Source organism: Musa acuminata, chromosome BXJ1-7, assembly GCF_036884655.1.
Source record: "Musa acuminata AAA Group cultivar baxijiao chromosome BXJ1-7, Cavendish_Baxijiao_AAA, whole genome shotgun sequence".
NCBI lineage: Eukaryota > Viridiplantae > Streptophyta > Magnoliopsida > Zingiberales > Musaceae > Musa > Musa acuminata.
In genome coordinates, this window is record NC_088333.1 from 5,527,249 (window position 1) to 5,548,286 (window position 21,038).

Genomic DNA, 21,038 nt, shown 5'->3' on the forward strand with positions numbered 1-21,038 from the left:
AAATTCAAACAATCGTTCATTAAATAGCAAAGATGGAGGAAAGAATGAATATGATGGAAAGATGACGCAAAAAGAATATTTCGTGAGCAATTATATTACCATTTTGAAGGTTGTATCGGTAATGCACGAGACTCTCGGGACTAATTATAGATTATTCTCTATAATTAACTATTCTTATAACAAAAGAATAAGGATTAAAATAATAGTAAGAAAAAGAGGTTTTCGGTAAGGTTATTCCTTTACCATAATTACAGTCTCTATATTTAGATATATACTTAACTCTCAGGATTTTTATACAGATTAATTATATATTTTTTTATATAATTAATTATTTTAGTATTCTAATCCTTATACTTTTAAAAGTTATATTGGGATCCCTATATTAACGAAAGTGAAATATTTAACTATGTTTCGCCTTACGTCATCTATTCTATTGATGAAAATACCACATGTACTTAGTGGTAAACCAAAGTGAGAGAATCAGCACGTGCTGTGAGAAAATTATAAGAATCGATGATGTGAGAAAATTATATTGATGAAAATATAATATTTTTATTTTTATCAGTAAAACCGATGATGTGAGAAAAAATGGAGTTAAAATTTTCACTTTTATAAGTATAAGATTCATAATGTAACTTTTAAAATTATAAGAATCGAGGTGCTAAATATAATTAATTATAGGAGATAATATGTAATTAATCCATAAGGCTCCTTGGGAGTTAATGTGTTTTTAAATATAGAGACTATAATTATGATAAAGAAATAATCTAATCGTAACAATTGTCTCTTTTGCTATTATTTTAATCATCGCTCCTTTGTTGTTATAATTTCAATTAAAACTCCTTTTCTTGCCCGTTTCAATAACTTGCTTCGATACCTTTATATTTTCTAAGTTGTTCACATTGGTCGATGAAAACACAAATTGTAACTCTCATACATGGCCTCTATTATTATGTTGTAAGGCTTGAATTTATAGTCTTTGTCATCATGTTGCTCACTGAAGCATAGCTCTCAATAGCTCCTAATTATACCTTTGTATGATTAAGTCACTCGTAAGACTTTTCGTATGTGCATCGCATTGCCTCGAATTATTTTAGGATAATCTATTACTCTGCATCACCTCTTGGTGATGTCTTCATTATACTTTGATCTTTGTGTAATGAACTCGGACTATAATATCACATTGTACTACCTCTATTGACACATCCCATGACCTTTGCCACCTCTTATTATACTCACTCATTATCAACTTTTATCCACTGGACTCGGGTCACACACAGATGATGTACAACTCTAGAATAGCATATCATCCAACAACTCTCGAAGTTCATTGATTTCGTTGAAAATTGGTGTGCTATTGTCTGGATCCTTAACCTTTGCTTCTAGCATAATCTCTATTGTGCATAGATTCATTTGCAACAACTTGAATGATAGCACTATGATATATTCTTCAAAAGTCTCCACCTCCATGTTCTCTTGTCTCGTTCTAAGGCATTCTATCTCCCACTTCGCCTCTGTAAGTGGAGTTGTCTTAGTCCCTTCGTCAATTATTTCACTGAGATAAGGTGTATATACCTTAAAACTCCCTTCGATTTTAGCACAATACAAGATGAGTCAACTCTATCACAATGAGAAAACTATGGAACTATAGGGTCTCGCTCTTGCCTTTTAAAGAGTTTATATTCTTGACCTCCATTTAAGAAAAGCTTAGCGCCTTCGCTCCATGTTTTGTCTTATATATCGACTTAGTGCATGTGTCTTAATTATTTCACTAAGTTCCACCCAAGTTGCTCCACTCGGTTTGTATTGATATGATGGTTTGCTAATTTGGTACTTATATAAGGACTTGTATACAAATGATAGACTATTCATCATCGTCCCAAGGCGATCAAAATTTAGCATTATGGAGCATGAAAACTTTCTTTTCGGTATAGAAAGGGTATATTTGTAAGAGGGTGAATTGTGTAATAGGTTTAACATATTACCAGGGCTTATGAGGCATAACGGGGGCTATATTAATGAAGGATCACAATTTAGCAAGTGCATTAATGATGGCAAAGTACTTTAAGAAGATGATGACCTCCAAAACTTATCAAGGGAAAGATCAATGTACATTAATGAAGGACAAGTCTTGATTCTCCAATATAAGATCCATGTACAAAGAACTACACGTGTCGAGGGAGGTACCTCAAGTTGAAAGTTTTTCAAAATGAAAATAGTTACGAGCCAAAAGACGTTGTGACATAAAAAAATAATCATTAAAATCTACTAGCAAGTGTCGATAATAACATCAACTTAAATAGAGGAGAATATGATCATGGCATGCACACAACACCTTTGTCAATAAACCGTTCATTAATTTTATTTACTTGTACATTTATTTGACGATATATATTTTTATTTTTATATATTTTTGTTTGAAAATGGTAATCAAGAAAGAGATAGGCAAAACTATCCTCAAATAACTCAATTTTCTACGTATTATAATTTATTTTCTACTGATTACGATGTGAAATAAAACATTCACCATCTCAATACCAATTTACACGTAAAACCTATAAAAACTTATCAACATACCCAACACTCAGTAAAGCTATAACCTTTTGCAAGACATTAAAACTTATCTGCGACATATTTTCTGAATTAGTTGATTCTCTGTTACAAGTTCTTTTAAGGCCTAAGCAAAATTACATCTAATATAACCTTTTACGAATGGAAAATATAAAAATGTCTCACGACTCTACAAGTCTGGTTAAGTCCATGCAACCCTTCCCTCCTCTCTGCCTAACCCTCGACTTCTTCGTCGCCACTCACCATGAGGAGGCTGGGAGGACGATGGTAAGCAGGCAGGCAGGAGGGCTTTGGTGCATGGCCGGCAGGAGGCACGTGGTATTTCACTCGTTGTGGCATTTATAACTCGAGCACAAACTTCTCTGTCACGAGAAGATGGTCGTAGTGGACAAACAGGATTCCCTTTTCTTACAATATAAAGCAGCATTGTTTCCAAGGCATCATAATAAAAGAGATTTAAGATGCACAATTCCCTTCGTCGGTGATGGAAGATCCCACACATAGTAGCTGTAAACCATATGTCGCTGCAGGAAACTCGGCGAGTAAGTGATGATGGATCCGCTAGCAAATAACATTCCTCATTGATGATTTAGCTGAGATGATAGAACTGATCAAAGTAGTAACATTTGTTGGTTCACCAAAAAACGTCTTGACAAAAACCTCTTGCACCAAGAAAGTTGTAAGCTTCAATTCACATCAACACACGTTCACGTTCACAGAATTGAGAGTTTTCCAGCCTTGAGACAGGTCAGGGAATCATAGCACGAGGGCCTCAAGCACAAAATAAGATGAGCTTCCAGCATTGGCCTCTAGCTTGCATCCGCTGTTCTATGATGTAAATATACTTCCACGGAAGGACATCCCAAAAGAATATTAAGGAATGCATTAAATGTTTACACAGCCTACTCTTCTTTCTTGACAGGCCTGCTGCCATCTGGGATCCACGATGCCCAACAGAGAGGCAGCACTGTGCAAGCTGCCTGTATCAAGATGCCTACTGAAAACCCCGAGAAGTCAGCACCAGATACACCTACAGATATGGCAAGTGCCACTCCAAGATAACCACTGATAATAGTTGCAAGCGCCACCGCTGACATTGAAAATGCCATGACTGACCCCTCACACCCAGATGGACAGATCTGTGCCATGAGAACACTAAAAGGGAGAATCTTGAACTGGAACAGAGATTCTTGCAGTCCTGAGATGATTACCACGTACATGGAGTCCGCAATCCTGATATCTCGGTAAATTCCTTTTACAAACAAGACATCAGATACCATAAACAGGGCGATTGCAACCTGCAATGCCCATAAAATTCTTTTTGCAGGAAACTTCCTGAACTGCTTGTTGTAGGCTACACTCCAAACAAGTAATGCTGCTTGGCCAAAGACTTTGGAGAAGCCGATGATTGAAGAGTCAAGATTTAGGTGCTGGGTTTGGTAGAAGAACATGGTGCCATTCAGCAGTGGAATCATAGCATAAGATGTTGAGAACCACGCAATCAAACGGCTGATCTCAGAATTGCAAAGAGCAACATGTAACTCAGATATCTGTTTTGAGATGCTAGAGAATCTTGATGAATGGTTCATCTTTTTGGGAAGGTTAAGGGAGCTCTCAGAAACAGTGATGGTCATGAAGAATTGGAGAACCAGGAGGACTACAAAGATCAGGAACATAGTTTTGGGAGAGAGCTCCTTGATGGCTATGCCACCAAGGATGTTTCCAAGGATGCCCCCAAGAGAAGCCAACATCCATGCAAAGGACTGAAGTTGGCCTGATTGTGATGGAGAATGTAATTGCTTCCCAGCCTCCACAACAATGGCATCATTGGCAACCTCTGCTATAGAGGCACCAAGGTTTCCAAGGAGGAGAAAGAGAGTGAGCATGGCAATAGAAAGCGATGTCCCAGGTAATGTAGCAATTGCCAGCCATGAGATTGCTTGCAAAATAGCTGCAGACGAAAGTGTAACTTCAAAATTCATCATCAGAACAGACAGAAAAATATTCAAGAATATATATATATATATATGTATACACACACACACACACAGCAGAATCTTAACCATAACTTAGCTGAAATAAACACAAATGATGACAACAAAACTTTAGCATGGCACAAATAGCTGTTATGTTCCTAAAAGAATTCTGGCACTTTGAACCATTCATGCGATATTAAGAATCCCTCTTTGGAAAAGTATCATAAATTAGTTGGAAAAAACTGACTTTATCACCTTGAAACAAGTAATAGTAATTGACAATGCAACACATCTTCGAAATCTGGAATAAAACAGAAAAAATAAATAAATTAAATTCAAGGTATACATCAGGAAGAAACATGGCATCTGATGAAAATTCTCTTCTCCTAGTGAAAAGAAGGTGGCTTAGTCTTGAATTAAGAAAGTTCAATTAATAGGACTTTACAATTATTTGTAATGCTAGCTTATTTCTTGTTCACCAGTATTCTAAGTTCCTAAAAAGTTTTAAAGGCTGAAGTTGAATGAAAGATTAGAAATGATTCCCAAGGAAACAAAAAGAACCAGGTATTTAGTTAATTTTTCTCATCTAATAAAGTCAATAAGCTGGCCTAATGGCAAATAGGAAAAAAAAAAATCAACTAATTACCATCATGTGATACATTTTAACCTATTGATGACAATCACTAATTACCAACTAATGAATGTGTTCTAATGCTGTTGTTTGATTAAACCACAGGAGAGGTTGATATACGACAACATCATTGATGACTAGTTCTTTCTAGTTTCTACTACTATGTCACTTAAGTCAAGCATGGAGGAAGAACTAAAATACATACATCTAGTCCTAAGGATATGGTACATTTCCAGATCTTAAACATATAACACATGCATATTATTAAGGATGACTGTCTTTTCCATACAAAGAATGAAAATGATTATGCTCTGTTTGATCGAACACTACTTGGTTCTTTTACTCTGACAAAAAAAAAAAAAAAAAGAGATGCTAGAGATGGGATTAACGGGGACCTCCTTTGATGCATTAGTCCCGCTAAGCATGTAATGAATGAGTAGAAGGTTCATGATTAGTATTAATAAAAAGTAAATACAGTACTTAGAAGGCCCTTTCTGTATATATGATCGAACAAGAAATTCCAATGAAGACTCTTAATTTCTATGTGGTTGGCTTAAAATGATTAGTGGAGTACCATTAATGGATGATCCTGCTAGTGATGTCTGCTAGGTAGGTGGAGGGACGTCAATAGGAAACAATTACATAATTAAAAATATCAAAACTCTTAAAATGATGAAACATCAGTTAAATAATATTGATCTTGAATTAAGTTTTTATGCTTGATGTGCACAACTAAACTACAAAAAAAAATTACATTTATGAAACATTAAAATCGTTTACAAATGTTGTGCTAAATCAAGTTGCCATGAGCCCTGCTGGCTAGCAGAATTCACTCCCAACCCCTCCACAAATTCCTTGCACCTCCTGTTGTTACTTTAAATAAGATTATCAAAGATAATAATAGTTCAAACAATTCTATCCCTTTTTGGGTTTACACATATCCTAACACTGAACCATGTTAAATTTCCCTAAGATGTCTACTAAAATGGCAACTATCAGGTGAGGAGTAATGATGTAGGACAAGTAACAGAGAACTTCTTTTTGATGAAAGAGAGATAGAAAGAGAAAACAGATATAATAATTGAAAGATAATAGAAAAAACTTGGATAATTACCAGACTTGCTCTGGCTCAAGGTCTCAGGATGAAGATCTCACATCTCCGCACATCTCGCATGTGGATGATGGAATCATTCCATCGAAAAAGCAACTTGTGGTATCGCACCACTCACACACAACGTGGGAAAAGAACTTAATTCATTGATTCATTTCTGATTGATGCATTGCAATTTTCTAACCCCTTTTTACAGGCTGAAGTACAAAAATAAAAAACAAATAAAACATTTTCAATTGTATTAAATCAAATATGTGATATCCTCTTTTTCTTTAAAGAAGATAATATTTTTGATTTTATTTGAGACATAATCTTCATCTCATGATGATATTCTTGATCATTAGGTTTTCATTTTTTTAACGACAAATCTTCGTTCAAGATTGATAATCTTCAATCAAAAACAAATATGATTTCTTTCATCTTTTATGAATTTGTTTTCTTTTTCTCCTTAATGAATAGATTTTGGCATATGACCTAAACTAATTAATTTTATTTAACAAAAATATCTGCTAGGTAGGAACTCACCCTAAGTTCATATAATTGAGATATGGATTAGCCTTGATGAAGGAAAATCTTAGTTAGACCAAAAGCTCTAAAACCAATATGATATAGGACGAGTAACAATGAATTTCTTTCGATGATAGAGAGATAAAAAGAGAAAAAAAAAGATAATAATTATAGAAACTTGGATAATCCGGACTCAATCTGGCTCAAGGAGAAAGTTCTCACGATAAAAGCTTTGCCCCTCTGCATGTCTCGCATGTGGATAATGGAATCATTCCACATGAAAAACAATTGTGGCATCACACCACTCACTTATAATGTGGTAAAAGAACTCAATTCGTTGATTAATTTCTAATTGATGCATTAAAATGCTCTAACCCCTTTTTATAGTCTCAAATACAAGAATAAACAAGAAATTAGAGAAATTTAAAAATTACATTCGCATCAAATCAAACTTTTTTTTTTTTTGAAGAAGAAGAAGGTAATATTTGATTTGAGAAGTAATCTTATCTATTGATGATAGTCTCCATTAATAGATTTTCATCTTTTTAAATATGAATCTTCAGTCAAAATTGGTAATCTTCAATTAAAAATAAATCTCATTTCTTGCATATTTTTTACATTTACTTCCTTTTTCACTTTGATAGGTATATATTAACATAGACAACTTATTATATATAAAAAATATTCCTAAACTAATTAACTTAAGATACAGAAGGCGCACAGTCTAGCTTCGACACAACTCACCCAGCAAGATCTAGAAACAACTGAAAGCGTCGTGAGAGGGCACCAACTCTATTGGAGCGGATGTGTTCTACAGAAACAACAGAATTCGATGGGTTCTCCGTCCCAATTGTGATAAGAATCCAACAGGGAGCAAGAATCGCCGTTTCACAGAGAAAGGGTAAAAGGAAAAAAGGAAAAATAAAAGGCAGAGAGAGAGAGAGAGAGAGAGAGAGAGCACCTCCGATAGCGACGTAGGGGATGCGGTGCTGGCCGGCGAGGTAGAGGGCGTCGGAGAGGATGCCGTAGAGGGGCTTGGCGACCATGGGAAGATTGGAGGAGTTTTGGAGGATCTGCAACGAAGAGGGGGCGACGCCGAGGCCGTCCTTGAGGAAAAAGTTGACGCCCATCCATGGGAAGCACCGGAACCCCTGCACCCAGAACCCCAAACCCACCACCCTCCGCAACGCCTTGTGCCGCCCATCTTTCACCATCTCCGACTTCCTTTCGTGCGTGCTCTGAGCAAAAGTATTTATGGAAGTCGATGGAAGAACCGAAAGTGAGGAGAGCGTAAGTCGATGTGAGGAAACGTGGAATCAAAAAGCACAATGACGGTTTAGACAGATGACACGTGGAATAAAAAAATAACATCAATTTCAATGCTCAATCACGCTTCTGAAATTAAAAAGTATAACACGCGACTTGATTGTAATCTCAAAAAAAATTATTTATGGTGTTGTGGTGTGAATCAACAAAATTAAATTTGAAAGTTTGTAAACCTTCCATCAAATTTATAATACTATATATAAATATAGTATTATAAATAATATTATATATAAATATAATATTATATATAAATTATTTCTGAGAGTGATATTTTAGATATTTGAAAACGGATATATGAGAAAAAGCCCAAACTGGAAAAATTATTGTAGAATAAAATGTATTATTTGGCAGAATTTATTATTACGTAAAAAAATAGTCTATTTTAATGGAAATGCATTCACTCTTCATTCCCTCCAACGAGGGTCTTTCGATAACCTTTACAGATGATGGACAACCTCAAAACTTCAATGACAGGAACAGTGCAAGCAGAAACAAGACATGGGACCAACATAACCAGATCTGAGAAATCAACAAAGTGAAGACAACAAAAAGTATGTTACAATTTTAATTTACTTAACTCGATCTTCTTCACAGGGTAAGTGTATGCTTCATAATCAATTTTCTGGCCAAGAGAACTCAGTTTTGTGAGCGTTGTTATCAGATCAACCTGCAGTCAACAGTACAAAATCAGAGATGACAAGAAGCATTTGAACATTGGACACAGATCCATAACTGTGACAAGTAGACAGACTATCGAAGTGTTTCTTTCTTTTTTCAGGTTTAATGAACATATGAAGTTCCAAGATAAAATAGTGTGCAACCAGCTTAGCAAATTACAGCGTCAACGCATTTGGATGCTGAAAACCAGCATAAAGAATTAAGAATAGTTTCTAACATGCAATTTTTCCAATTATATTTTTGATATTTTCTTTGAATTTTTATGTTCAAGACATTTGGATACTGAAAACCAGCATAAAGACTTCAGAATAGTTTCTAACATGCAATTTTTCTAATTATATTTTCAATGTTACAAGTCCCCACCATCTATTGTATATATCTATAAAAACAGAATGATGTCAAGTAATTTTATAGCATATAAAAAAATAAAACAGATTTTTAAAAAGTGGAAAATATAATACACTAATTTTTAAAATATGCCAATTAAACATAAAGCTTTTGATTTTTATTGCATGAGAAGTTCGAAGCTTAACTTGATTTCTTATAGAGGCATGAAATATTTAATTGGTGAATGCTAAGAAAAGAAGCAGTCCAGATATTATTTTCTGAATGATCATCACCTCATAATCTGTCTGGGATATAGTTTCTCGGCTACGTTGATACTTCTCAACCCAAGGACGGACTTCAGGATCAGATGACAAAAGGTTCTCTGTTGCCAACTGATCAGGACCAAGAAACGCAGACATCACTGCCAGCTGAAAAAAGTAACCAATCCATAAGAACATGACAGCGTACTAGATCCAACTAAATCATAATTTATATAATAGTAGTTGGATTAAAGTAATAATGTAAACATTATGTGAAATAAGAGCTTCATAATTTATGCATTTCAAAGCTTTGATTGAAGCATTGTAAAGCTAGTTTCTGGATGAAAGAAAACATTAAAGGAACCCCAGAAGAGTTTTGCATAATTTGACTTCAGTATATTCAATTTTCAAAAGAATTCTCCTATTAAAAGAAAGAAAAATGTTGTAGCCATTTGAACAGTATATATTATGAATCAAAGATGAATTTATATGTTTGTTGTCTTAGTAGATTGGAGCACTAAAATACTGCTCGTTGGATAATTAAATAAATAATACGCAGACAAAAGTAAGTTCTAACTTGACAAAGCTTCCTGGTTCTGAAGGACATGGCATAAACACAAACTATATGAAAAAATCTGGCACACGTTACTACACTGTAGCAGTAATAAGACATCAATTACTTGTATATTATAAAAAAAGGTTTCCACAGGTGCACTCAGTTTTGAAATATTTCTGACATGCATGTGATGCTAGTAAATACTAAATACCATCTCAATTTACTTATTTTTGAGATTTGACAATTATCTGAGAGAAAACCATGATCCATAGTTAATAATAGCAATCGGAAAGATGAAATGGTTGGGAGGTACCTGGCGAGGACCGAGGCCAATAGCAGTGAACTTTGCTTTCATTTCCTGGACAGAAGCCTTGTTCCACTGAGGGATCCTTCCTTCTGGATCAGGAGCTTCAGCATCCTGACGCCCAAATTGTTTGTCAAACAAGCCCCACTGTTTCCATGGGAGAGAACAAGAAAAGAAAAAGTTAATAACATTACTAGTCCAGGAAGGTTACCAAGAGAGATACCTAGAAACTCAATATAAGAGAAGAAAATAATCATAAAAAGTTATACTAGTTGATGATGAAAACAAAATTATAACCAAGATTCAAATATTAGCAGTGCCCACATGCCCACTGCATGTTGGAACGGCAGATGCTGGTAAGTCATTTGTGGAAATCTTCATCATGAATGATGTGTCACCAGAACAAAAAAAAGATTAAAAGAAAAATTTTATCAGTTCTCATGCTTATCGCCTCTAGAATTATGTTACTATAATTGTGCTACCATATAGATGGTCAAGCAAGGAAAATATCTCTAGGAGTTCCACACGTGGACCCTAGCCCCCATTCCCAATAAAGAAGAATGCATTGTTCCTGAATTAAAAACTTGAGATATGGTTTAATGTATGAGCCGGTTCTATAAATCATACCTTCTAAGATAATGGAAATATATCCAAAACGGAATGTTAAAATCCCTAAATAAGTGACATCTAGAACATGCAACCTGTGCTATCTAAATCAGCTAGCACTCAACCAATTGCCAGATGTTACTCTATATGAGAAAGAGAAATTGATATTTGTTACAATGATTATGAAAATTCATATTCAATTGTCTCAGACTAATGTCTAGAAATATATTTTGATCCAAATGATCTGCTCACTGAAGATTTTACTATAATCCTAGAACTAGTATAGAGTACAAGACAGTGGTCCCTAACATTAGTCCTTGACGACAAACAAGTTTTCAGATTTCTACAGGAGCATCAACTCTACAAGTTACATATATGTTGTAAACCAATAACAGGCAAAAAAACATAGTAGACTTACACCTACAACATATCAAGATTGTGCATCACAATGTGATACCGTAGGTAAGGGAGGAAAAAAATTATAGCAGAAATATTAGGATATTTTATTCTGAGAAAGTTAATTTATTTAAGAAATGAGGTTTGCAAATTGTTTGGATATCAGATTGGAAATGAAAATTAGTTTCATTTTTTTCATGACCATTGGATTGAATTTGGCCCACTCATTAACAGGATTAGCAGGGAGGTTGTGTATCAAACTAGAATGAGTTTGAAGGCGATAGTATTGGACCTGATAGTTAATGTAAGGCAGTTCTTACCAACATTTAAAACAAGTCAAATCCATAAGACCGATGGCAAAAGTGCAGTTACTATTGTTATGATTTAGCATCAATAAGACATGGAACCATTATTGAAAGAAAAACCTTGTAAATTGGCTTAATATGATTTGGATTTAAGCACAGAGTGCTCAGGCATGCATCTATGTTGTGGTCAGCAGTGTTGGACAAGTTATTGTTTCAAGATAAGCCATTTTAGTATCGTATTCTGCAATCTTTAGAGAATTTATTTATCAGATGATCTGTTACTCCAAAAATTTGGAAATGAATTTTGTAGCTTGGTAAGATGGGACAACAATTTATGGACATGAACAACAAACCGAGTGGTTTGCAGATCACAGTAAAGATAAAGCATTGCAGGTTCAACTGAAGAAAGATGTCGATCATTTGTGGATTGAAAGGAACAGGATATTCCAGAAGTAGATTTCTGATGTCAAGAAGATTGTAGAAATGTCACAGAGAATATCGGAATAGCATTCTTTTATAAAGAGGATAATCAGAAGATCTTTCATGCAGACAGTAATGGGGTAGGTCTATAAAATTTGCCTATGGAATATGGATATAACTTCCAATAAATGACTGTATAGGAGTTAAGAGATAGAAAGTAGCTAATTTCTTGTTGTTTTGGTCAGAATGGATTGACTGTTTGTTAATTGTCTACAACTCTGGTATACTGTCCTATTGACATTGAATAGAATGGCTTACACTTTGCAAAAGAAACATTAGAATTTTTTTTCAATAGATGACAAAAGATAAGTCAACAATATCTTAATCAACTTTGGACACTAGGGGCATTGATCACAGCTTTAGGATTTGAACTTTTTGTTATTAGCTTCACTTCAGGTAAGAATAATCAAATACGCTTAAGAATTCAAATACAAGTTGCATTGGCATGTACCAACAATTTTTAGTTCGACCAAGGACCAGCACTAAACCATATAGGTCAATAATTATCAATAATTTACACTTTATTATTATTTTCTGGTGATACCTGATGGTAAGTTGGTACATAGTTCAGTGTCTTGGCATAGCAGTATTTTACAAGACTGATCGATTAGCAAAACCAGTATTGGATCAGAATTTAAATCCTTGCTCATCCACAAAATTGAACTTTGATTAATGAATTAACCTGACCATTTGAACCATATACTGTACATAGCAGTATCACCTAGACGGCCTGATCTAAATCACAAAATTAAACTTTAGTTGTGGAACCAACCTGACCGTTTGAGCCATATGCTGTGTATAGTAGTTTTCCTTTGTCTTCCTTTCCACCACATTTCTGGATTGCAGAATCAAGGAATGTTTTCTTGATTGATGCTTGGGCTATATTCATAAAGTTGAACAGAGTTAAATTAATGTCCATTCTAAATAAATAGCAAACTAAATGCCAACTCTTAAACTATGAAATATGAAGAAAAGTCAACAAAAATAACAGTTCATTTCATTTTTCACCAATCCAAATTGAAAGCTAAAAGACAAGCTTATGTAACACCATCAGCGCTGGATGCTAGAACAATCTATAACTCCACATATGAGACTAGGTAATATATCAGAAGCATGTATCACTGTTCCAATTTTTACTAAGAGAAATTACTACCAAGAGAGTATACATTGACCAGAAACTTAATTTGTTTTAAGACCTACTAAGACAATCACTGTTCCATTTTGATAATATTAGATGAAATGATGTAATGTCTAGAAATACCACCAAGAGAGTATACATTGACCAGAAACTTAATTTGTTTTAAGACCTAGTAATATTTATTGCTTGGAAAACTTAAAAATTGCATTCAAAATTTCATATTGAGTTGTCATTTAAAAATTGATTTCATTTAGGTCCCAATGATATTAGGACCAGGAGTTGGTGATTCTTAATTTGGTTAGCAGTTTGGATGGTTGTGTCCCATTCTACATCAGAGAAGGGTTTGAAGTTGTACGCAAATCAAATTACAACATGCAGACAATTCCTATTATTAGATAGATTTAAGATCAAGAAGCCAACATTGGACAGTTTAACTTACCGGCATACTGGATGAGGTCAGCAAATGAAATTGGCCCTCCTTTGGAATATGTGTCAATCCCCTTTTTTGCTTCCATTATGAGATCCAAAGCAGCAGAAAGTCCACTATTTTCAGGTCTTCCTAGTTCCGCACTTCAAGAGATTTAAAAAAAAGAGCAAAGAGATAGAGATGGTTAGGATATCTGATGTAAGAATAACATATGGCTACTAAATAGATATATAATTGAGATAATTTCAACATCACCAAAAGAGATCTACCTCAAACGGATTGATCCATTTGGGCCCCCAGATTTTGTAGCCTATATACATTTACTTTCAAAAGTCAGTTGCCTCCACAGCCAAATTGATGTGTAAAGTAAGCAAAAACATTCTGATGCAGTTGACCAGTAACACAAAGTCAGCTAACCTTGTCATATGTCATTGCATCATTTAGTGCTAGCGTAAGTATGGATGGAACAAGATCTGGTTGTCCCTTTAGAAAATGTGAGAGATATTAAACATTTCAGAATATAAAGAATCAGAATTGGTATTTGTCCAGCAATTTTAGACCGTCAATGGCAAGAATCATAACAAAACCTATGCTATGGTTACCTTTATCATTGTTGAGAGAGTTCCTTTGATACTTGCTGATATATATAAAAAATGGGAATTTGGTTACTGAAACAATTTCAATACTTCAACCAAGAAGTCAACAATGTAATTGCCTTTTGGTACTTACACTGAAACTCAGAACGTTGTCTACGCTGTATCAGATCAGCAGCATTGGACACTCCTGTTAGTGATCCTGAGCTTGAAATCAGTTCCTAATGACCACAACTAGCAGAAATCAACATTATATAATTAATCAATCAATTCAAACCGCAGAGGACTATTTCAAAGTTAAATTAGGGGATATACAAGCTTAAGTTTGCCCAAGTATAGCTCATATTCTGGACATTCTGTCATTTTGTAAAAAGCTTGAACATTTTTGCACTCCTAAACATCACAACAGATGTTCCATTTTGCTTTATTACATCACAACAGATGTTCCATTTTGCTTTATTATCTGCATCATCTTCACATTTTTAATTTTGTACACTAAGAGATGTTGGCTTTGTTATAATCTCTTTAATTTTTAGCTACGCATAGAGATAAATTGCATGTGGATTTTTTCTTGTCATGGATTCTATATTGTTTTTGGTGTTTGTTCATCTTCGCCCTGATCTTAGACCCTCTTAAATTTCGTATGTTGAGAGATGGAAAATCAACCAGTTAGAAATATATTCCTATCAAGGATTAAAAACAAACAATCAAATCAATGATTTAACAAACACGGTTTTAACAAATTCCTATAATAGCATTACATGCTCAAACTTCTTTTCTGCCCATTTCTACCAATAAAAACGTAGGCGGGCAACAGAGAACTCCACATTACGAACCAAACGTTAAAAACTTAAGGTGATGAAAGAGAAGTAAAATAGATCGATGAATAGCGAAAACATTGTCATCAGACATCGTTGAAACTGGTAATACCATGCCAACGACAGCGCCGACGCATCTAAGAACATCCCTCCTATGATACACGCATCTTTCATCGGCTTCACCAGCGTCTTCGGCTCTGCGGTAGCAGCAGACGACGCCCTGCTTATGCACAAATAAACATCTGCATAATTATCTACCATTAAGCGGTAAACCGAAAAAATGCAAACAGATCGAATGCAGTCGACGAACTAACTTCAAATGATGATTATAACAGAAAGCAAAATAACAGGTCAAGATGTGGTAACAGGGAATCGAAGTGAGGCGTACACTGGAGATCTCGGGGGCGGCAAAGGCCAGAGAGGGCCGAGGCGAGTGAGGACGGAGACGGAGCGATGTAAGCGTGGAGAGGAACGAAACTCCCGCCATCGTTCTTACTGATGTGATCTCGGGAACCGATGGATCGGTGCGAGCGCGAGCGCGAGGTATTGTATTATGTGGACAGGTTGCAAAGCGTTATCTCTAAGTCGGCAATATCTGCTATCTTCTCTCCTTCGGACAAAATAGGTAACTGTTTCCATCTCGGGCTTCATAATTGGGCCTTAAAAAAAATCAAAAACTTAAGCTACTAAATTGGTGGGTCAATCAAGATTAATATAAATCAAATCAAATATCAATTCAAACTCAATATATCACTAAGATCTTTCAATATTTACCAATATCGATCTATAAAATAATTTAGTTTTAATCTTATCACACATGAACTGAGTATTTCCTAACATTTTATTCATGTACAGTTCAATCATTATCAGTTCAATCGCAAACTCAAAATATATCATCGACTCTCTCAATATTTACTAATGTAGAATTATTCTTTTAGTTCTTTTTTTAATCTCTCGTCACCTATAAATATTTTCTAATAAATAAGTTTGGTGACCGAAAAAGAAGCAATAGTTCTGTTGATGTATATTTTGCATTTCAAGCATGGCAGAAAAACTTTTAGGAACCAAACATTGATGAAAGTTGTGTGTTAATGTATATAAACTCAGACTCATTCTCAAATGATTTGAAGAACTACAGGACTAAAGGTCTTCTTGTTCCCTTTTCTTGCATAGAAGCTATCTGGATAGATAACATCATTTCCCCTCGTAAATAACCACCTTCAATGTTTTTTTGGGCTAATTACATAATATTATCTTATATAGTTAGTTATTTTTAGTATCTTGATTCATATATTTTAAAAAATTATATTATTATTTTTATAATTATAAAAGTAAAATATCTAAGCTTATTTATTCTAATATCGCTAGTCTTATCAACGAAAATATGAAAACAAATGATAAAAAAATAATTTTAATATTTCAATTAATAATGATGAACGATGTCAATGGTGACGGACAACGGTGTTATTGGGGGGTCACGAGTAACTATTGTGGATGAAAAAAACGATAACAAAAGATGAAAGTCACTTTGCATATACGATAACAACAGCACAATTGTCAATTAGCTTTTTTGTCGCTTTGTATCTATGTCGACATTGATACAGTTGCTGAGTGGCATCACTCTGCATTTGTGTTACGTATATGCAGAACAACCTTTATCTCTCATTGTCGTTTTCCTCATTCACAACAGCCACCCACAGCCCTCAACAATGTCGTCATTCATCACCACCAAAACTATCTGCAATCTGGAATGTTAAAATTATCTTTTTACATTTTGTTTTCATGTTTTATTAGTAAAACCGATGATGATAAGATAAATGAATCTATTTATTTTACTTTTATAATTAGAGGGATATCAATATAACTTTTAAAAATGTAAAGATCAAGATACTAAACATAACTATAATTTATTCAACTTCTTTACTTCGAAACACTTTCACAAAGATCCAAGATGAACCCAGCACAACTAGATTCGCTCAACACACCAAGTCCCACCTCAACCACTCAAGTAGATCACAAACCCCAAAGTTTTGGAAATGGAGAACTAGTAAACCATTTCTTCAAATATAACACAACATTTTAGTGGAGCAACTTTGATCAGCCTCGATCATATAATTCTCTCCCTAATCATACATATATAGAGAGAGAGCCAAGCAAAATATAAGGTGAATCTGTTGGAGTGAGACAAAGAAGGACCAAAGCATTAATTTATCATACATATAAATCTTCTAAAAGACAAGATAAATTCACCCCAACCCTACTCCTGGCTAAAAAAAGATACCAGTCCTCTGAGGTGCAAATCCCAGAAAAACTCGAGTAGATTTCCCCCATCAGGTTAAAATACACACCAAATCACACTACTGATAGCTTATGTCGCTGACCATGACTATAATGAGCTATAAATTTCTACGTGCATGTTCTTGATCTTGTGCTAAATGGAGCTGTGTTCGACTGCACTAAGCAAGCTTGTCGTCCGCTGCCGTTTTGTTCCACCGGATGAGGATAGATCGTGCTCTGCTGTCTGCTCCACGACTGCCTTTAAGGCATCCTCGATGGCTGCTACCAATTCCTGCTGGTCGTCGTAACCATTGGCGTTGTGCTCCTCGGTGATGACGAGGACGTTCTTCACGCGGCCACCGACGGTGGTGATCTCCGCCTTGAGGATGCGAAGCTTTAGTCTTTTCAGGGCGCTGGTGAGATCCGGAAGTAGGTCAGGGCGGTCGTCGCAACACAAAGACGCCCTGACGATGAACTTGCCGTCATCGTCGCATATGGAGTCGACGGTGAGCTCGTCGTCTTCAGAAGGCAGCGGGCTCTCTTCTGCGATCTCTGACGTCTGCCGTTTCAGTTCCTTCACGTGCTGGATGACCTCGGCTAGCAATGATGCTTTATCCGTCTGAAAATATGAGAGGAGTTAGAAGTAGACCACAAGCGATTGAAGTCGGAAGAGGAAAAATATCGATGAGATGGAGCACGAGTTAATAGCTTGACTACGAAGCAACAAATGGAAGAAGAAAGAGATCATAAGGGAACATCAAAAACCCTAAGTGCGATTGCAGCAAAAGTGCAGCAATTGCTGTTTCTGGTCTACTGGTTCTTCTTGTATTACTTGTGTGAGTGCTAAGTTTTGACCTAGGACGCTCGCGTGCATGTTTGTTTCCACTTTCCATTTGAAAGTATGAAAGGAAAACTGTAGGCAAGAAGATAAAGCTGCTGCTGCTGCATGTTAGGGCTGCTTTTACTTAAACTTTCTACTGGCTTCTGACAGGAGTGCGCATGTTTGTCTTTCTTAGTAGTATACTGTGCATTCTCTGCAACATCATTCCCACAGAAGCTTTTTATACAACTTTGTCCCTTTGTTTTTCTCGCTTACCCTAGTGTTTACTTGACTCTCACCTCCTTCCTTCCACAACTAACCAGTAGTAGCTTTGTAAATGAGAAAAATAAGGTGTTGATTGCACTCCTTGTCTCATTATACTACCAATGATCTTTTGCGCTATGGTTTATGGATGGTATGTGGATATGAGACATTGAATGTGCTTGACTTGTTACCTTGGTGGTGTTTGGGAGCATGCTGCGCAGCTTAGCAAGATGACCATTGATGCGCTCCCGACGCCTGCGCTCGGCCTCGCTATGGCTCTTGGATGCAGCAAAAGCCTTGGCTTCCATGATTTCCTGGGCAGTCAGCTTCTCCAATTCTTCATGAATGGTCCCAAAGAGAGACGAAGAAGCCGACCCTTCTGCTCGTAGAAATCTATGTAAGCCCACAGTAGCACCAGCCATTAATCCGGGCGAATCCGAAGGGAATTGCAAGCCACTCAAGGTCCTCCTGCTATTGTACATATCCGCATACAAAGGAGGGGCAAAGGGAGGCAGATCGGGGCATATGAGTTGTTGATCCAGTCCAGGATTGCTATGTGAGAACTGATGATGGGTTTCGCCGAAAGAGTGAATCGAAGGAAGACACCATGGCAAGGTAGGATTAATAGCAGCAGAAACAACGCTTCCATCTCCTCCTGGAAAGAAGTGTTCTTCACCTCCTCCGCAGCCATGAACCATATGGTAAGGGATTTCTATTTGATTCTCCATTCCTGGATCTTCAGCAAATCGAGTGCCGGCACTTCTTCCTTCCCTCTCTCTATTCTTTGACCTCTTGCGTCCACAAAGATAGCTTTCTGGATCGATCGATCACGGCCACGACCTTGCCATCTCCTCCCCTCCCCTTAAAATCTTTCTCCTCCACGCTTTACCTTGGACGACTCCTCCCTGTGGGAAGATAGTGCGGAAGCCTCAGCCAGGAGCATACAGTTCATTTACGGCACTATCTCCTACACTACTTTTCTCACCTATATAATAAGAGCTTTCATCTTTCTAGAGCAAACCTGCAACCTTCCTGTTGGATAAATAATTACGCTGCCCGGCAACTGTGCTACGGAGACAAGAGAGAAAAGCGGAGGTGCGGCGATGGAATTAGAACCGACCAGGCCTGAGGAGTTCAAAAAGATGGTAGCTATAAAGAATTGGAACAGCCATTGAAGGTAGTATAATGACAGTCCTTCTGACTCAGTCAAGGCCCACGTTCTGTCTGCCTGCGCCTGCTTTACTTTCCCAGTTCCACGCCCTCCCCTCCCACAAAACAACGCAATGATTGTGTTTTGGAGCGCACTTCCTCTCTCTCTCTCTCTCTCTCCCTCTCCCTCTCTGACTTAGCTGATCACGCCGTGGTTGCGTCCATCATCTGTTTACAGTACCGAGTAGAGGAACTACGCCGTTGGAAGCATCAAGACGGCAAGCCATGAACTGTTGGACTGCAAGCACGGTGTTCATACGCCGCTGTAGACTGGGGAGGTATTCACCTCTTAGAAGATCGAGCACATGCCCTCGATTTGGTCCCCCGTCCTTTAGCTTTTATTCTTGTATACCTTTTGCTGCTTCTCTTGCTTCCATCTTTTCTTAGAGAAGGAGAATGATGCGTCCACCGCGGCACGGGCAACACCACCACCACCCACCGATGCGAAGAAGGAAAAGGACAAATGATGATGTCAGTGCCACGCGCATGTGACATCAATTGCGCTCCCAACTTGGTCGAGTCTGGCCAAGTTCATGTTTCGCATGTGAGGTTCAATTCGTACTCACGCGATACAATATACTTATTAATATGTCCTTTTTTTTCGCAAATATTACAGAGAAAACTCAAAGCATGTCTTCATGGAAAACCCAATCATAAAATTTTTAATGAAATTAAATTCAAGAATTGTCCAAAGTGAATTTCCTTCACCTTAATTTTTAATAATCTAACAAAACATAATAAGTCAACAAAACTAATAATATCAATTTAATGAATACTCCATCTTATTCGAAATATTTAATATATTATCTTATCATTTGAATTTTGCAAAGCCAGGTCGATTGACCCCCTCATTGATCTCACATCAGCCATCAATAGTCAAGTAATCTTCTGACGCACTATAAACATCTTTATTTATCCTTTATATTTACCCTTTATATCAAATCTGTTGTGCTGACTTAATGTAAAATATAAAGATGCAAAGGGCCTTAATGTAAAAAGAACACATTCTGCGTCTTCCGACTCACGACCTAACCCTCGCCGAGTAGTCGAGGGAAGAATGGCCGGGAAGGAGAAGACGAAGGAGAGTAAGAGGAAGAGGTATGTCCTTCTTATTTTCTGTTTTCATCCATTTTTTGGTCATGATACATGACACATTACCTGTTTTGGATTCCCATTTTAATTCTTGGTGAGGAGACCCATACCTGCATGTACCTATGTGCAATCTTGACAGATGACAATGAAGTTGACTTTGTTTTGCTTTAGTGGAGACTAAGTGCCATCGAAGAAGTCGTGAAAGAAATTCCTGTTCTAGATGTACTTATTGGAGAAAGATCAAGCACATGTTCATAGAGGGTTCGATAGGTTATTTGTTATTTGTCTTCTTGCCTGTCGAGGTTAAATGCACCCTTTTCAAGCTAATTACGATGGTATGACTTTGATCGTAACAAAGTTGCCAGC

At 36.4% G+C, this 21,038-nt stretch overlaps 3 protein-coding genes across 4 annotated transcripts; all 3 read right to left on the reverse strand.

Moving 5' to 3' along the window:
* Positions 1–2,588: 2,588 nt before the first annotated feature.
* LOC103990394 (probable folate-biopterin transporter 7) lies at positions 2,589–8,350 on the reverse strand. Its single transcript, XM_009409512.3, has 2 exons — positions 7,758–8,350; positions 2,589–4,522 (listed from the first exon to the last, which is right to left on the reverse strand). Exons 1-2 carry the CDS (start codon positions 8,008–8,010, stop codon positions 3,474–3,476), a joined length of 1,302 nt encoding a protein of 433 aa, XP_009407787.2. The 5' UTR covers positions 8,011–8,350; the 3' UTR covers positions 2,589–3,473.
* Positions 8,351–8,500: 150 nt separating this feature from the next.
* Positions 8,501–15,599, reverse strand: LOC135678422 (thylakoid lumenal 29 kDa protein, chloroplastic-like). Its single transcript, XM_065191230.1, has 11 exons — positions 15,399–15,599; positions 15,123–15,230; positions 14,329–14,413; positions 14,202–14,236; positions 14,017–14,082; positions 13,869–13,909; positions 13,612–13,742; positions 12,807–12,913; positions 10,257–10,394; positions 9,421–9,555; positions 8,501–8,789 (listed from the first exon to the last, which is right to left on the reverse strand). The coding sequence occupies exons 1-11, from the start codon at positions 15,495–15,497 to the stop codon at positions 8,679–8,681; spliced, it is 1,056 nt and encodes a 351-aa protein (XP_065047302.1). The 5' UTR covers positions 15,498–15,599; the 3' UTR covers positions 8,501–8,678.
* A 1,602-nt stretch (positions 15,600–17,201) lies between these two features.
* On the reverse strand, positions 17,202–19,819 carry LOC135678423 (transcription factor bHLH30-like). Of its 2 annotated transcripts, XM_065191233.1 has the most exons (3): positions 19,357–19,819; positions 18,563–19,276; positions 17,202–17,906 (listed from the first exon to the last, which is right to left on the reverse strand). In XM_065191233.1, the coding sequence occupies exons 2-3, from the start codon at positions 19,097–19,099 to the stop codon at positions 17,442–17,444; spliced, it is 1,002 nt and encodes a 333-aa protein (XP_065047305.1). In that variant the 5' UTR covers positions 19,100–19,276; positions 19,357–19,819; the 3' UTR covers positions 17,202–17,441. The 2 variants fall into 2 exon arrangements, with proteins under 2 accessions (XP_065047305.1, XP_065047304.1); XM_065191232.1 differs by having other exon boundaries at positions 18,563–19,819.
* Between the last annotated feature and the right edge of the window lie 1,219 nt (positions 19,820–21,038).

What these genes read in the sequence shown, in the direction of transcription:
- LOC135678423 (XM_065191233.1), bottom strand. Translation starts at nt 19,099, where the DNA reads ATGGAGAATCAAATAGAAATCCCTTACCATATGGTTCATGGCTGCGGA. An exon ending in TGCTCCCAAACACCACCAAG is followed by an intron (nt 17,907 to 18,562) that starts GTAACAAGTCAA and finishes TCATATTTTCAG; the next exon opens with ACGGATAAAGCATCATTGCT.
- LOC103990394 (XM_009409512.3), bottom strand. Translation starts at nt 8,010, where the DNA reads ATGGTGAAAGATGGGCGGCACAAGGCGTTGCGGAGGGTGGTGGGTTTG. An exon ending in CCCCTACGTCGCTATCGGAG is followed by an intron (nt 4,523 to 7,757) that starts GTGCTCTCTCTC and finishes TTTCGTCTGCAG; the next exon opens with CTATTTTGCAAGCAATCTCA.
- LOC135678422 (XM_065191230.1), bottom strand. Translation starts at nt 15,497, where the DNA reads ATGGCGGGAGTTTCGTTCCTCTCCACGCTTACATCGCTCCGTCTCCGT. An exon ending in CATATGGCTCAAACGGTCAG is followed by an intron (nt 10,395 to 12,806) that starts GTTGGTTCCACA and finishes CCATGGAAACAG; the next exon opens with TGGGGCTTGTTTGACAAACA. An exon ending in TTGGCCTCGGTCCTCGCCAG is followed by an intron (nt 9,556 to 10,256) that starts GTACCTCCCAAC and finishes TACTTTTTTCAG; the next exon opens with CTGGCAGTGATGTCTGCGTT.